At 34.1% G+C, this 16,823-nt stretch overlaps 1 protein-coding gene across 2 annotated transcripts; it reads left to right on the top strand.

Annotated features, from left to right (window-relative positions):
• The first annotated feature begins 6,720 nt into the window (after positions 1-6,720).
• LOC141720825 (uncharacterized) lies at positions 6,721-16,109 on the top strand. Of its 2 annotated transcripts, none has more exons than XM_074523460.1 (5): positions 6,721-6,872; positions 7,795-7,957; positions 8,045-8,120; positions 8,214-8,340; positions 15,572-16,109. In XM_074523460.1, exons 2-5 carry the CDS (start codon positions 7,841-7,843, stop codon positions 15,762-15,764), a joined length of 513 nt encoding a protein of 170 aa, XP_074379561.1. In that variant the 5' UTR covers positions 6,721-6,872; positions 7,795-7,840; the 3' UTR covers positions 15,765-16,109. The 2 variants fall into 2 exon arrangements, with proteins under 2 accessions (XP_074379561.1, XP_074379560.1); XM_074523459.1 differs by having other exon boundaries at positions 7,788-7,957.
• Positions 16,110-16,823: the final 714 nt, after the last annotated feature.

Here is a 16,823-nt window from a genome sequence, read left to right as displayed (position 1 = left end):
GTTGTAGCTGCTATAGCTGCAGAGGTAGATCTATTGGTAGATCAGGCATTCTATTTTTGAGAATCAAATTATGTATAATTATAACTTGTGGCAGATAATGGCAATTAACTGTAAATTTATCAAGTAATCATTTTGGGTTGTAATAACTTTTAAATTGTGGATTCAAAGACTTGTACTTATTTCAATTTCATCTCTGAGACTATAACGGGTTGTGGTGTGTGTTAGTGTGGGGTCACAGCATAAGGTTATTATTATTAATTAAGTGAAGTGATATTGTGGAAAGAAAGACCGTGACGACCCGGATCCCCGACCCCGGATCTGGGGGTGTTACAATCAAGAGATAATATCAGGACTTAAGGAGACGTTCAGATAAGGAAGACGGCTGATTGAAAGGAAAGAAGATCGAGACTGAAACAAGAAGAGATATGCATGAAGAAGAATTCTATAAGGAATAGAATACCTGGAAGAAAAGATAATTGATTGATATATATTAGGAAGCAGAATTATATTCGATATCAATTAGAAGATTATCTTGTAACTGTGTAGTATATAAACACAGACATAGAGTTTACACTATATGTATTATCATAATCAAGTTTATTATTCATTGTAACCCTAACAGCTCTCATGATAATTTGTTCATCACTGAGAGAGGACAGTTCTTTGAAACAGAGTTTATTGTGTTGAATAAAATCTGTTTTCTGTTACTTGAGTTCTTATATTCGATTTGATTGTAGTAAACACTGTATTCAACCCCATTCTACAGTGTGTGTGACCTAACAAGTGGTATCAGAGCAATCTGTTAACATACATACAGATCCAAAAACAATCATGTCTGAAGAAGTACAAACTCTAACCAAGCCCACCAAAATTGAAGAAACTCCAAAGACTCAAATCCATAATCGATATGAGACTATTATGGTTCCCATACTGAAACCTTCTGAGTATCCCATATGGAAGGTGAGGATGTCTATGTTTCTGGAAGCTACAGATCCAGAATACCTTGACAGAATTAATGAAGGACCACATAAGCCAACCAAACTCTCTGTTGTAGTTGCAGATCAGCCAGCACAGACTGTACCAAAGGAGAAAAGTGAATATACAGTTGAAGATATCTCATATATTGTAAAGGATGCAAAGGTAAGACATTTGTTTCATAGTGCCATTGATAATGTCATGTCAAACAGGGTAATTAACTGCAAGACTGCAAAGGAGATATGGGATGCCTTGGAGATAAGATGCCAGGGAACTGATTCAATTAAGAAGAACAGGAGGACTATACTCACTCAAGAGTATGAGCACTTTGACTCAAAGCCTGATGAGTCATTAACTGGCATATATGACAAATTTGTCAAACTCTTGAATGATCTATCACTGGTGGATAAGGAATATGATCTTGAAGATAATAATCTTAAATTCCATTTAGCTCTTCCTGAAAGTTGGGATTTGAAGGCCACAACTATAAGAGACAACTATGCTCTTGATGAAACTACTCTTGATGAAATTTATGGTATGCTCAAGACTCATGAACTTGAGATGGATCAAAAAAGCAAGAGGCATGGGAGAAAGTCAAGGACAGTTGCTCTTAAGGCTGAGGAAGAATCCCCAAAAGTGGTTGTCTCAAAGAAAGGCAAAGGAAAGGCTCTCATCACAAAGTCTGATACCGAGTCATCAAGTCTTGATAGTGATGAGGATTCAAAAACTGAAAGTCTATCTAAGATGGACCCTGATGAAGAGTTGATGAAGCTGTGTGCTCTTATGGTGAAAGGAATCACAAAGATTGCATACAGGAAATTCAGAAGGGGAAAGAAATTTTCCAGGATAGGTGCAAGTTCTGATAAGAAAGGTTTCAGAAAATATGAAGGCAAAGGAGGAAAGTCTGACAGAGGAGATTACTCAAATGTCAAATGCTACAACTGTGGTGAGAAAGGCCACATATCTCCTGATTGCAAGAAAGTGAAGGGTGACAAAGGTAAGGCTCTTGTCACAAAGAAGAAAAGCTGGACAGACACTTCAGATTCTGAAAGTGAGGTGAACTATGCCTTGATGGCAAATGCTGATAGCAGTTCTGAAACTGCTGAGTTAAAGGTACCTCAAACTACCTATGCCTTCCATACTGATGATATTACTGAGTTGAGAAGATATCTTAAAACCATGTTCATTAGTTATAGAGATCAAACTTTAACATGTGAAAGATTAACTTCTGAAAATCTTGCTTATAAAAAGAGGAATGATTATTTAGAAAAAGAGTTAGTTATGTTCCATTAAACTCAGAAAGATAGAGATGATGCTTTCTATGTTAGAGATGAAGTGCTTAAAATGAATGAATCTCTAAAAACTGAGTTAGAAAAGGAAAGAGAGATTATCAGGACTTGGACTAACTCTAGCAGAATAACTCAGAATCCGTTAAGTAGTGGAAATTGGAAAGAGGGCTTAGGTTATGGAGATGATAAGAATAATAAAGGAATTGTAGAAATTGAGCCTATAGTCGTTAAACAGAAGCCAAAGGTAAATCATGTTAAGTTTGTAGGTGTAAAGTCTGATATTGATAAATCAGAAGTTAAAGAGAAATTAACTTCTGACAAACCAAAACAGGATAAGCCAACTGAAGTTAACATAGGCTTAATGACAAAGAAGCAGCTTAAACATAAGCTGAAAAATGTTAAGAATGTAAACAAGGTAAATCCATCTAGGAAAAATAGGAATGGAAAGGTAGGTGTGAATAAAAGCAATGATTATAAGCCTGTTCCTAATGCTCCTAGAAAGAAATGTTATAACTGTGGAAATTCTAACCATCTGGCTTCTTTTTGCAGGAAGAATAAGAACATAAACTCCTTACCTTCAAAATCAGGAGTTAAGAGTCAGTCTATTAGATATAGGCCACAAAATCCTTGTTTTCATTGTGGTAGTTTATGGCATTCCATTTATACTTGTAAGGAATATCATAGTTTGTACTATGATTATTATCAAATAAAACCTTCTTTAAAGAAAGTTAGGATTATTCCTTCTAGTGTGTAAGTTCTGATGCAAAGTCTGATATTGTAAATTCTGATAAGAAAACTGTTAACATAAACTCTGATGTTAAATCCGCTGCAAATGTTAACAAACTTAATAAGGCCAAAGGATCCAAGCAAGTCTGGGTCCTTAAAACTAATCATTAGTGGTCTTTGTGATTGCAGGACAACAGGAAAAACATCCTAGTTCTGGACAGTGGATGTTCAGGACATATGACTGGAAATAAAGCCCTGCTATCAAACTTTGCGGAGAAAGCTGGCCCAGGTGTTTCTTATGGAAATGGCAACATGGGAAAAACTCTGGGATATGGCAATATCAATCTTGGAAATGTCATCATTGAAAAAGTAGCTCTTGTCTCAAGACTTAAACACAATTTGCTGAGTGTTAGTCAAATCTGTGATAGAGGTTATCATGTGAATTTTTTTGAAGAACACTGTGAAGTTGTAAGCAAATCTACAGGCAAAATTGTTCTGAAAGGATACATGCATGGTAACATTTATGAAGCTAAGCTTTCAACAAGTACTGATGGTTCCGCAATCTGTCTGTTAAGTAGAGCATCAATTGAAGAAAGCTGGAATTGGCACAAGAAACTCTCTCATTTAAATTTCAACAATATAAATGAACTAGTCAAGAAAGATCTTGTGAGAGGACTGCCAAAATCAGTATTTGCTCCTGATGGCCTTTGTGATTCATGTCAAAAGGCAAAATAAAGAAAATCTTCATTCAAGAGCAAGACTGAATCTTCAATTCTTGAGCCTTATCACCTACTACATGTTGATCTATTTGGTCCAGTGAATGTCATGTCTATTGCAAAGAAGAAATATGTTATGGTCATAGTGGATGAGTTCACCAGATACACATGGGTGTATTTTTTGCACACAAAAAGTGAAACTGCATCTATCTTGATTGATCATGTCAAACAACTGGATAAATTGGTCAAAGACTCTGTGAAAATCATAAGAAGTGATAATGACACTGAGTTCAAGAATTTGATTATGGAAGAGTTCTGCAAAGACCAGGGAATCAAGAAGGAATTTTCTGCTCTTGGAACTCCACAGCAAAATGGAGTTGTTGAAAGAAAGAATAGAACTCTTATTGAAGCTGCACGAACTATGCTTGATGAAGCAAAGTTACCAACCTATTTTTGGGCTGAAGCTGTGCAGACTGCTTGTTTTACTCAGAATGCAACACTTATCAACAAGCATGGAAAGACACCATATGAGATGGTGAAGAAAAAGAAGCCAAATATGAAGTATTTTTATGTATTTGGATGCAAGTGTTTTGTTCTTAAGACTCATCCTGAACAGCTATCCAAATTTGATCTAAAAGCCGATGAAGGAATTTTTGTTGGATATCCACTTTCCATAAAAGCCTTCAGAGTCTACAATTTAAGAACAAGGGTTGTCATGGAATCTATCAATGTCTCTTTTGATGATAAGAAGATTATTGGACTTGAAGATTTTAATGATCATGATCAGCTGAGATTTGAGAATGAAGTTTTAAATTCTGATTCTGTAAATCCTGACAGTCTAAATCCTGACAGTCTAAATCCTGATACTGCAAACTCTGATAGGTTAAACTCTGATGTTATTGAAACTGTGGTAACTACGCCAAAGGAAAATGCACCTATGCAGGGGGAGCATATTGAAGATACAATCACATCTCAAGAAGCATCAGAATCTAGAACAGGCTCTTCAAGTTCTGATTCATCAAGTTCTGATGGGCCAAGTTCTGATAATTCTGGAAACTCAAATACTGATAATTCTGGAAACTCAAATTCTGAAGGATCCAACTCAGAGAGCATAATTTCAGGGGGAGCATCAGAAAATGTTGATGGAGACAACATGGATCACGGGGGAGCATCCAGTTCTAGAGATAACCTTCCATCTGCAAGGAAGTGGACTAAAGCTCATACACCCGACTTGAGTATTGGAGATCCTGAAGCAGGTATTAGAACTAGAACAGCAACATCAAATGAATGTCTTTATCACTCTTTTCTTTCTCTAACTGAACCAAAGAAAGTGGAAGAAGCTCTTTAAGATGCTGATTGGGTGCAAGCAATGCAGGAAGAGTTAAATGAATTTGAAAGAAATAAAGTCTGGACCTTAGTGCCAAGACCAAAGAACAGATCTGTTGTTGGTACAAAGTGGGTGTTCAGAAACAAAACTGATAGTGATGTCATAATTACAAGAAATAAAGTAAGGCTGGTTGTAAAATGATACTCTTAACAGCAGGGAATTGATTATGATGAAACATTTGCACCAGTTGTTAGATTGGAAGCCATAAGGATATTTTTGGCTTATGCTGCTCACAAAAAGTTTACAGTCTTTCAAATGGATGTAAAAAGTGCTTTTCTTAATGGAGAATTGGAAGAAGAAGAAGTATATGTTGAACAACCTCCAGGTTTTGTAGATTCAAAATTTCCTCATCATGTCTACATACTTGATAAAATACTTTATGGCCTTAAGCAAGCTCCAAGAGCATGGTATGAGATATTAGCTCAGTTTCTTCTATAAAGTGGATTTAACAGAGGGACTATTGATAAAACATTGTTTTATCTCAACCATGGAAATGACTTACTTTTGGTGCAGATATATGTTGATGATATCATTTTTGGTTCTACAAATGATAGACTTTGTAAAAGGTTTGCCAAACTAATGCAGTTAAGATATTAAATGAGTATGATGAGAGAACTTAGCTATTTTCTGGGCCTTCAAGTCAAGCATAATGAAGAAGGAACTTTTATTTGTCAATCTAAGTACACCAGAAATTTGTTGAAGAAGTTTGGAATGCAAGACTGTTCAAGTGCATCATGTCTTTGTGCAAGATTTCAAGCGGATCCAAGCATCCTGTCTTTATAATACGATATTTACTGTTAGATATATTTGTGATGTCATGACTAATATGATTTGTGTTTAGTTTTCAGATCTTACTTAACATGACAAATCAGTACTTAACTGGAAATCAGTACTTATACTGAAGTCAGAACTTAAGTTGTTAGTACTTAAGTTATCAGGAGATATTTATCAGGACTTAAGGAGACGTTCAAATAAGGAAGGCGGCTGATTGAAAGGAAAGAAGATCGAGACTGAAATAAGAAGAGATATGCATGAAGAAGAATTCTATAATGAATAGAATACTTGGAAGAAAAGATAACTGATTGATATATATTAGGAATCAGAATTATATTCGATATCAATTAGAAGATTATCTTGTAACTGTGTAGTATATAAACACAGACATAGGGTTTACATTATATGTGTTATCATAATCGAGTTTATTATTCATTGTAACCCTAGCAGCTCTCGTGATAATTTGTTCATTACTGAGAGAGGACAGTTCTTTGTAATAAAGTTTATTGTGTTGAATAAAATCTGTTTCTTATTACTTGAGTTCTTATATTCGATTTGATTGTAGTAAATACTGTATCCCCCTTCTACAGTGTGTGTGACCTAACATTTACCATAACAAAAAAGTAAAAGTACACGTAATGATATATTTTTGGCACAACTAACTAATCAATTTAGTTAATAAAAAAATATGTATAATAAATTGACCAAGAGTCCAAGACCTTGTTATTATTGCTACTAGTGCGTCTATGACTAATGTTTATGCGTATATATTTTTTTTATTGCGAAAGAAAAAATATATATATATAATATTTTTTTATTAAAATTAACTAAACAATTTAATTTATCAAAAAAATAATCAATTGACCAAGAGTCCAAGAACTTCTTCTCATGTATATCACGGTATCACCGTATCAGACTACCGGTAAGGTTTTAGAACAACTTGAAAAGTGAAAAAGATTCAACTTTGTTGTTGCCCCTACCCTAGCCTCTCTCGCGAGCACTCAGGTAATGCGCTACTTCCTCTATTATCTTTTACAAATGTATGTTTTTGCTTCTTTGGTTGCTCTTTGTTTTCTTTTTATTATGTTTTATTATTTGCTTTGTATTTAAATTGGTGATACCCACATAATCATTTTTGTTTATCTTGTTAAATCTTGAAATGGGTTACAAATAAGTTTTGATTTTAATGTGATTATGTTTTATGTGTTTGATGAAAGTCTTGTTATAACTTTCCCCCCTTTGCAATTGTTGAACCCTTAACAGCAATTGACTTTCTATGCAATGCTAGTTTACTAAAATTGCTGAGCACGCCTTCAAGTGAGTTGTGTTTTATAAATTATCACGTTTAGTTTGCTACTAGCAAGTCATTTTTGTGGATATTGTTGAAGTAGATTCTGTAATCGGACCATAGATGATTGGTTAAATGAGATGTTAGTCACTGGTATATGAGTGAAGTTTCTGTAATTGCTAACAAATAAGTTACGGAGATGGGGTAGCCCAAGTGGTAAAGGCATATCCTTGTTGTCCCGGTTCTTGGTTTGATTCTCGTTCATTCCTAGATTTACTTAAGAGTGAATACTACTTCTTTAGCTAATAAAGCTCTACTAAAAAAATGAAAAGTTATGTTTCAAAGGTTTCAAAATATTAGCCTTGTGGAGTGGGATTGTATAATACAAGTTGTATTATAGCATGACCAAACTTATTAGTCATAATTCATTCTGTTATTTATGTTAATTATTATTTTGCCATTCCAAGATATATCCTTGAATGTAGTGTAGCCTTCAACCTTGCCAGCCAAAATAGAAAATGTTTTTTTTTCCCAGCTTTACTATTTATAGGAAGAACTTAAACATTAATTTATACGTTTATATCTGATTTGTGAATTACATGTATTGGATTTTTACTTAAAGATAGTGACAGTTTTCAGGACCTAGACCAGACAATCTCATTTTGAAATCCCAGGCTGCACAGAAATGAAGGGAGGAAGGAAAAATTTAAAAAGGGCAAGCGAAGGTAAGGATACGTTAACTCTTCTTCCAGGCCAAACCATTATGCAAGTCGTGTCCCTTAGAGGTTCCAATCTCATTGAGGTATAATAACGATTATTATCATCATCGCTATACAATTGATATCCAATATATGATGGTACTGTTTAAATTTTTTTTAAATGTTGAAAGGTAATGGATGCAAAAGGAGATAATTCACTGGCACTATTTCCGGCTAAATTTCAAAAGAGCATGTGGATTAAGATAGGTAACTAGTTTGTATTAGTAACGCGATGGAAAGACATATTTTCCGTTTAACAAGTTTGGAAATCATTTAATGAGCTTTTGTGCATCTGTGCAGGTAATTTCGTGGTGGTTGATGAAAGTGGGAGATTGGAAGCTGTCGAGTCTGGAAGAAAAGTGGGCTGTATTGTTTCTCAAGTTCTTTATCATGAACAAGTCCGCACACTTAAAAAGTCTCCTGAATGGTTCGTTGTTGATCTTTTTCCTTCCTTTTCATGATTAATTTCATTTTGTATCTTTCATTTGTTTCGAACCCTCATATAATCGAAGTACTCATACAGAAAACTTTAGCAGAGCTTCCTAAAGTATAGTAGACAAAATTCCGATTTATTTACAGTTGAAAGTTGTCCCACATCACTTTTGTGGAGGGGTAGATTGCTAGAATATAAGCAGTTAGATAACTCCATTAGTATGAGGCTTTATGTGGAGTTAAGGCTTGCTTGCAGCTCAACAAGTGTTATATCAAGTGTGTGTGGTGTGGGGGTATTGATTGTAAGTAAGTATGGCTTGCAATGTTATCTGATGGTCATATGGGCGTGTTCTAGTAATTTTAACGCATAATACACTTCCCAAGAGAGTTTGTGCATAGTAGATTTCTTAACCAGTCCTCCTATGTGTATATGTGTATAGTGTGGTATCTGGAAATAGCTTTACCTCCCACATTTGAGTTAATGTACATTATCATCAGTATAATGTCAGCATAGCATTGACTGACTGCTCGAACAACTTGTTTGGGGATCATGGCTGCAACTTGCTTTACATTTAGTCCACAACTCAACATACACTTTTTAAACTAAATTCACAAATTGATAAATTTAAAGTTTTGTGTTATGTTTAAAAATATTAAATATATGCATGTGTATATACTGTATATAAGTATTTAGCTGTTACTTTGATTCTTTATGTTGTCAGTAATTTAATAAGTAAAACCAAATGAATTTTCTCAAATTTGAATTTTGAAATCCTATGTTACCCAGAACTTTTCCATTTTTCCCTCATACCTATGTCAATCGGACATGACATGGGTGTGGGTATGGGTTCTGAGTCGGATCCTTCAATTGTTCCTGGACACTCCTATTTCTGGAAATATAGTTCAAAATGATTTACAAAGCTTCACAACAACTTGTTTTTGACGAGGGATGTCTATAAATTACCATTTTCATGATATTCTTTTGATATATGCTATTAGACAATTACTATATGTCCTTGTATTGGTGGAAGACACTAGTTCACATATTTAAAATATATAAAATGTAGGTATAATATCACATACGTAAAGGCTATAAGCCGAATCCCCCCACCCCTGTTCAATTTCGGATCCATATCCACGAATCCTAATTTTTAAGAAATGAAGGGTATGTGACACGTGGATCTGAACCCTTGTCCAACACCCATACCCGAGTCCGGATAACTTAGTTGAAATCCATGATGACTTCACATTCAAAATTTGACTTTTTATTGCGGAGAGGAGGGAGTATTGAAATAAATGATTATCTTAGCAAAGGGCTCTTAGCCCACTGATATTAAACTTACTCTCTTATTGGAGGGTGAGTGTTTGAATATTGTCCAAGACATGTATGTGCTTAAATGTATTGAAACATTAATAATATGCGAATAAACGCTGGATTGATGTAGTAACCATATCTTTTTTTTAATTCTTGCATCTTTAAAGCCTCCATGGAAGCATGCAATGCTAAAGTATCAAAGAATTGACAGTTTCATTGATCGTTTGTTTAATTAGAGCAGAAGTTTAACAAGCCTGTTAGTGCATCGGAGAAATAGTTAACCGCTTTTTAGAGGCTTGTGGAACTTACACTATTAATGTTTATTGGTAAAGCATAGTTGCGTACTTTAATCTAAAAAAATAATCATAAAACAATATTTAGGTTTAAACCTACAAAAAATGTTTTATATAACTAAATTATATACATAAAACACAACATACATACATGAATAATGTAATCAAAAGGATTTTATTCGGGTTGTAATGGGCTAGGAATATGTCAAATAAATCCAAATAGGGTGAATTTTCAAAAGTTAGTAATACTCGATAATCTGTCACACAATCTCCCCCACAATCTCCCCATGTGTCCTTTCCACACTTAGACTGTTATGTATATGTACTTTACATAGCTTGAGATGATATATTATAACATGACTAGAAAACGATACAAAAGAAAATGCTCTCACATAAATATTTCTTTTTCTTTGTTTTGCTTTTTTTTCCCAAGAAATTTATTATTTTTTTGGCCTTTATCTATTTTCCTTTTTTCCTTTTTCATATTTTTTTCACAAGCTACATGCAAATCACTAATAAATATACAATCAATAATAAATATGCAATCGCAATTTTTCCGTACATGTTCCAAACAAAACATTACATACTTAGCAGGTACAAATTAACCTAAGCATTCCCCCTATATTAAAAATATTAGAATGAGTAACACGTAAATCACACCTTATTATTCCCTCCTCACTTCATCATTAGCCGTTGACATATAGGGATCAAAGTTATATTTGATCAATACAAGAAGGGTACTTAGTTGGTTAAAGAAGGGATATCTTAGTCATAGGTTCGAATCCGACGGAAGGAGAATTTATGATTATGCCTCCTGAGTCAGAACCTGTCGTTTAAATGCGGTTTACCTTGGTTCACGTGGTTTGTAGATTATTGTGTGAGCCCGTAGGGTTTTACCCGGTGCGCACCTAAAGGGTAGCGGCTGCGGGTTAGCTACGATAAAAAAAAAAGAAAGAAAGAAGGGTATTTCTAGTGTGTGCCCATGAAAACCAACATATCTTGCACAAATAGTAGATCAATTTAATTACTTAAGACATTCAATGAGTCTATGAGCTTTAGCTTGCTAGTGAAAATGTGTGCACAAGAGAATAACATTACACCTCTCAAACAAAAGAATCAAAAACACAAAATCACTTGATATGCATGGATATATTTAACTAAACTTGTACAAGTAATGCACCATACTTGGTAGACAACCGATGATATTTCATAATATCATCTTTGTCATTTTGTAAGCTTAGAATTGTATTTTTAATTTTAAAAATTCTCAATTTTTTTACTATTAACCATAATTAAGTGAGGTTGTCCTCAATGACTCTAAAAGAAGATGAAGATGAACACTACAACTCCTACAAGCTAAAATATCTAAGTAAGAAAGGAACTAATGTGCAAAAGAAAGATATACTCCCACATGTGTCTTTTTGATTGGTACGAAAGGTGTTGCTCGATAAAAGTAATCATGTATTCCATCTTCTTGACTATCACTTAATTTTGCAAGAGCTATTTTATGCTTTCTTGTAACTCAACCCGACCTTTGTTTATATCATCTTGGCTTTGGCACAATTCATCAACTTGTTTTTTTAGTGAAAGTTTAGGCTCTGATTTTTGTGCTTCTAATTGTAGTAAGCCACATTTAGGAAGAGAATACTCACGTACATGAGTGACTTGTATTAATCCTTTGAGACAAGGATGGGTTGCAACAAATGCGTGCTGACTAAATAATTCTCATCAATTTTAGTTGGTAATCCATCCAGCATGGTAGACTTTTTTTGTTGCGATCAAATACACCCAAACTTTCAGCAATTCTCGTCACAATTCTTTTTATCCCAAGTGTATAGCTCTCTCGCTTGGCTTTTACAAAAGTCTTTCAATAACAGGTTCGTTTAGTCAACCGGATTTCCTGCATCAAAGTGGTTCACTAAAACAACCTCACCCTTTTGAATTTTGTTGTTGCTTTACTCGCGATTAAATATTGTAAATGAAATAATTCGAGCAAAGTAGCGAATAAGAGATCTTCCTTTTGCTGAGGATGAAGCGGTTCGAGCAATTATTTTAGTTGCACATGGAAAATGTGTGACTTTGATCCAAAACGGAGTTGTGTAGTTGCAGGGTAGCACGTGTTCCTCAACTAGCTTTCATCCAAACATATTTGCTAATGCTGTTTTTCTGAGTTCATGTTGGAAATTTGCAATTCTGAATGTCAAGGTATTGTCGTGCACCACATGAAAAGAACTTAAAAATTCAGAAGTGATTGTTTTATAGGAAGGCTCATCCATTAACAAGTGCTACCAAACAACTAGGCAACTCCTTTTTGGATCTAAATAACATGTTTTAATGTGCTACTAAATACAATTCTCATGCCGTTTGATCATCAACAATAGTAAGTTCTCTTTTTCTCTACTTTGCTTATAGTATGTCATTTAATATAACTGGTTGGTAGGAAAGCAACAATAAAATTTAAAAGGTTGAACATTTTTCATTGAACCACTTTGATGCCGACATTCTGGTTAATTGGACGAACGTGTTAATTGAAAGATTTTTATGTCAAAGTAAGCGTGAGAGCAATACACTTGTGATGGGAGGATTTGTGATGAGAATTGATGAAAGGATGGGTGTATTTGATCGGAACAAAACAAGTCTACCTGTGGTTGATGTATGGCCTACTAAAATTGATTGAGAATTATTTAGTCGATATGCATCTGTTGCAGCCTCATCCAACACGAGTCACTCATGCATGTGATTATTCTCTTCCCAAAGTGGCTCTGTACACTTGGAAGCACAAGAATCAGATCCTAAACTTTCACTAAAGAACAAGTTAATGATTGCGCCAAAGCCAAGCTAAAATAATCGAAGGCCATGCTAATTTACTAGGAAGCATAAAACAGCGCTCGTAAAATCAAGAAGCTATGTCCAAGAAGATAGCGAACATCTTTAGTTTCACGGAGCAACACTTTCGCACCAATGAACATGACCAAGGGGAGTATTTTTTTTCTTTTGTAGAATAGTTCTTTTCTTGCTTTGATATTTTAGTTTGTAGGTGTTGTAGTGTTCATCTTAGTTTTCTTTTAGAGGCATTGTAGACCATGCATCACTTAAATATGGAGATGTATTCTTGATAGTAAAAACTTCAAAAAAATTTAAAATTTAAAATAAAATAGTAGCCTTATAAAATGATGGAGATAATATTGTGAAATATTTTTGGTTGTCTATCAAGTAGTTGATGCATTACTTTTACAAGTTTAGCTAAATATATATGTATAGAATGCTAAGTGATCTTGTGTTATTCTTTTGTTTGAGAGGTGTAATGTTATACTCTTGTGTACACATTTTCACTACTATTTGAAGTTAATATCCTATTTGAAGTTAATAGATGATTGAATGTATTAAGTAATTAAATGGACATAATATATGTGAAGGATATGTTGGTTTTCATTTTTTGAGCATGAAGAGATGTATTAGTAAGAATATTTATAACTTGAGATTGACTATCTTTTGACATCAAGTGAGCGTTTAAGCCTATATGCATATCTTGTATTCGTTTGCTTGTGTGTCCACATGGCATTTCCATCATTAGCAGTTGTCTTAAACCTTTCTTGAGATGCATGACATTAATTTATTGATAACATAATAAAAGTACTCGGGTTTAACCATACATCATCCCATTTTAATATATCTTGCATATATGATTCATTAATAGCCTTTGAGCATAATCATTTTATTCAGTGACACACCATATTACGTACTTAGACATATTTCTTGTATTGGCCTCATATGATTTTGATGCCTATTTGTCAAAGGCTAGTGAAGTGGGGAGAGATTAATAAGGAGTGATATACGTGTTACTTATGATCGGGGAATGTTTATATTACTTTGTACTTGCTTAGTATGTAATGTTTTGGAACTTCTAGAGGATCATTGTGATTGTATGTTTATTAGTGATTTGCTTGTAGCTCTCGAATAAAAATATGACAATGAAAAGTAAAAAAAATACTAGGCCAAAAGAGTAAAATAATAAATGCCATCTCTAGTGTTAATATGTAGTAACTGCTGTCCCTAGTCACGCACATGTCTCCTCTTTTTTTTTTTCTTGCTTAATATATATGTGATATATAACTGACCAATGATAATACATTTACGAATTTAATAATAAAACAAAGGAGTTTCCTTAATAGAGATAGTAGGATTCCAAAGTAGTATATTCAAGCTGGCAGCTTCTGGTCTTTTTCTGGGAAGTTTGGAATATCAATAAAATCCGAGCCAAACTTGAAATAAAGGTTTTCTTGTAAGCTTTCCAATGACGCTTGAATCACCTAAATCGGACACTTGAAACTTCGGTTATCGCGCGCATGTCCTGGAAATCCGAATTCTGCTAGAATATAATTCAAATTTTGCAATTTCAACCACAATCCTTCTAGTATAAGAATTTCCTTTTCCCGCAATAAAGATAAAAACTAATTAAATAACAATCCAATTTTGTGCAAAATAAGCTAAAAAAATATAGGAAAATATTTGTGCTACATGGATTTGGATGTCGGGATCGGGCATGGGAATAAAAATTTGGATATATTAAATGCAAAAATATCTAGATTTATGGTTATGATCACAGGACAAACTGGTCGAGGACTTTGCATGCATGCATGCAACTATCAGAAGAAAAATATATGTAGCATAATTTAAGTATGTTTTTCCAAAATGGTTTCTCCAACTTCCACCCTCTTCACACACATGCATCAAATTAGGGGAATTTCATTCCTGTTATTTCTATTTCTCTACCAATATAGGAGGGGGAATTGCAGTTCTTATTTAAACGTATCAACCACTTTCAATTGAATTTGCGGAACTCTCTTTTTGTCTAACTTCATTTTGATCATCCTAGAGGAAATACTCATTATTTTTTGACTCTTTTTAGACCCATCTGCCTCAGCTTCAATTAAATCAGAGGAAATCTTTCTGTCTGACTACTTATTACATTAGAGGACATCTACGAGATCTCGATCAGACCCGAGGAACTCTGCATTAGTCGAACTGTATTAAATTAAATTTTAGGAAAGAATAGCGGTAGTTTTGATATAAACCTGTCGGCTTCGGAGTGGTAATCTTTTTTTCTGTCCTACAAACATGTCACCCCTAGCCCTTATCAGTGCCATGATTTTATCTTGGACTGGATACTGGGGTTGCTGTGTCCAGTTTTAGTAGGAAGTATTGGATTCAGACTGTTTCCCAAATTTTTTTGCGATAGAGAAACAGTACGGTGGTAAATTGAAGAGTGTGAGTAACAGGGGAATGGTGGTTCTGTTATATGCAATAAATTGCATGAGATTTGTTATATCTTCGTCAATTCACTTTTAGATGAAACCTAAGAAATAATGGCTTTAGTACTATTTTACAGAACTGTTTCATAAAACCTAGGAAATGTATTTAAAAAGTTACTGATATTCCTAATTTTGTGAGGTTATACAGAAGTGTTCTATTTGGGAACCAATGAGCGCCTTGTTGTGATCACATGTCTCGTTACTAATTAAAAACTTTTTATTAAGCTTCTATTGTTTGAATTTCTCCATTCCCATAATTTTGTCATTATTTAAGTTTCTTTGTGCTTATGCTTGTGACCTTTGCAGGCCAGAAACCTTCAGTTCTGCAAGCCCAGAGGTACTTGATGAAGTTCCAAGTAGTTGTGATTTGTTGCAGGGAGACGATGAGGTTGACATAAGTGATGATGATGGGCTCCCCCCACTTGAAGCAAATATGAATAGAACAAGACCTGCAGAGTTTCAGTCTGATGCAGACTCAGATTCGGATGCAACTCCTTAGAAGCCATAGTTCTGCAAAAGCTTGAAGTTTTATGACAGTCTTGAGTAAACTAGATGGTCTCGTATGCAAGGAAGGCTTGAATTCATGCTTTCCAGCTGAATCTTGGGTTAGTCCTCTTTATGGTCTGTATTGAATTTGTATCTACTTGGGTTGAAACAAGGGTTCTCAATAGATGCCTTGGTTTGTAAGAGGAAAGAGCAATTATAATAATTTTATTTAGTGCAAAGTATGACACGGACACTGTGTTTAACTAATGCGGTATTTTTCTGCCAAATCTTCAAAAATTTGTAATATTCTATTTTTGTTAAAATATTTGAATAAATATAAAGTGATTATCAAAGTGTATCGAGGAAGTCTCTCAAATCTTATCGAGATTGACTTGTAAAGCTTATCAAGGAAGACTTGTAAAGCTTGTTGAGGAAGTTTTGTAATACTTAATAAAGAAGATTTGAATAGCTTACTTAGTGCTCATGTAGCTAATGAAATGAAATATAACTTTTCTCTCCATCTTCTATTCTCCTATACTTCCTCTACATTAAACATAACTAATATTTTCAATTCAAGGTTTATAACATGTTATCAGCATGAGTCTCTACCAACTAAAGTTTTATTCTCGAAAGAGTTACAACTTATTCTGACCAACGAGTTCCTATCAATTAAAACTATTTCATAAAAGAGGTACGTTTTCTTTTCCCCATTTTATTCTAAATATCACTATATATTTATGTTACTGATTGAAATCTATAAAGATGATTATGCATCAAATAATACTATAAAGATGGCTCTGCCGTCAAGTAATACTACTATAAAGATGGCGCTGCCGTCAAGTAATATCAAAAGTTTTCTGGCCGGCTATGCCGTTGTAACTTTTGTATAAAGTTATGATTTCAACTTGCCTGTTTAAATATTATGTGACATATTATATCTTATTTAAAATCTATTCAGAATGGCGAATCTTGCAAAATTAGAGTTTGTTGCCTTGGATGTTTCGGGGAATAATTATTTGTCATGGGTCCTTGATGCGGAATTACACCTTAGTGCTAATGGCCTAAAAGATAC

This window comes from Apium graveolens, chromosome 4 (assembly GCF_009905375.1).
Source record: "Apium graveolens cultivar Ventura chromosome 4, ASM990537v1, whole genome shotgun sequence".
NCBI lineage: Eukaryota > Viridiplantae > Streptophyta > Magnoliopsida > Apiales > Apiaceae > Apium > Apium graveolens.
This window is presented reverse-complemented; position numbering and strand designations above follow the sequence as displayed.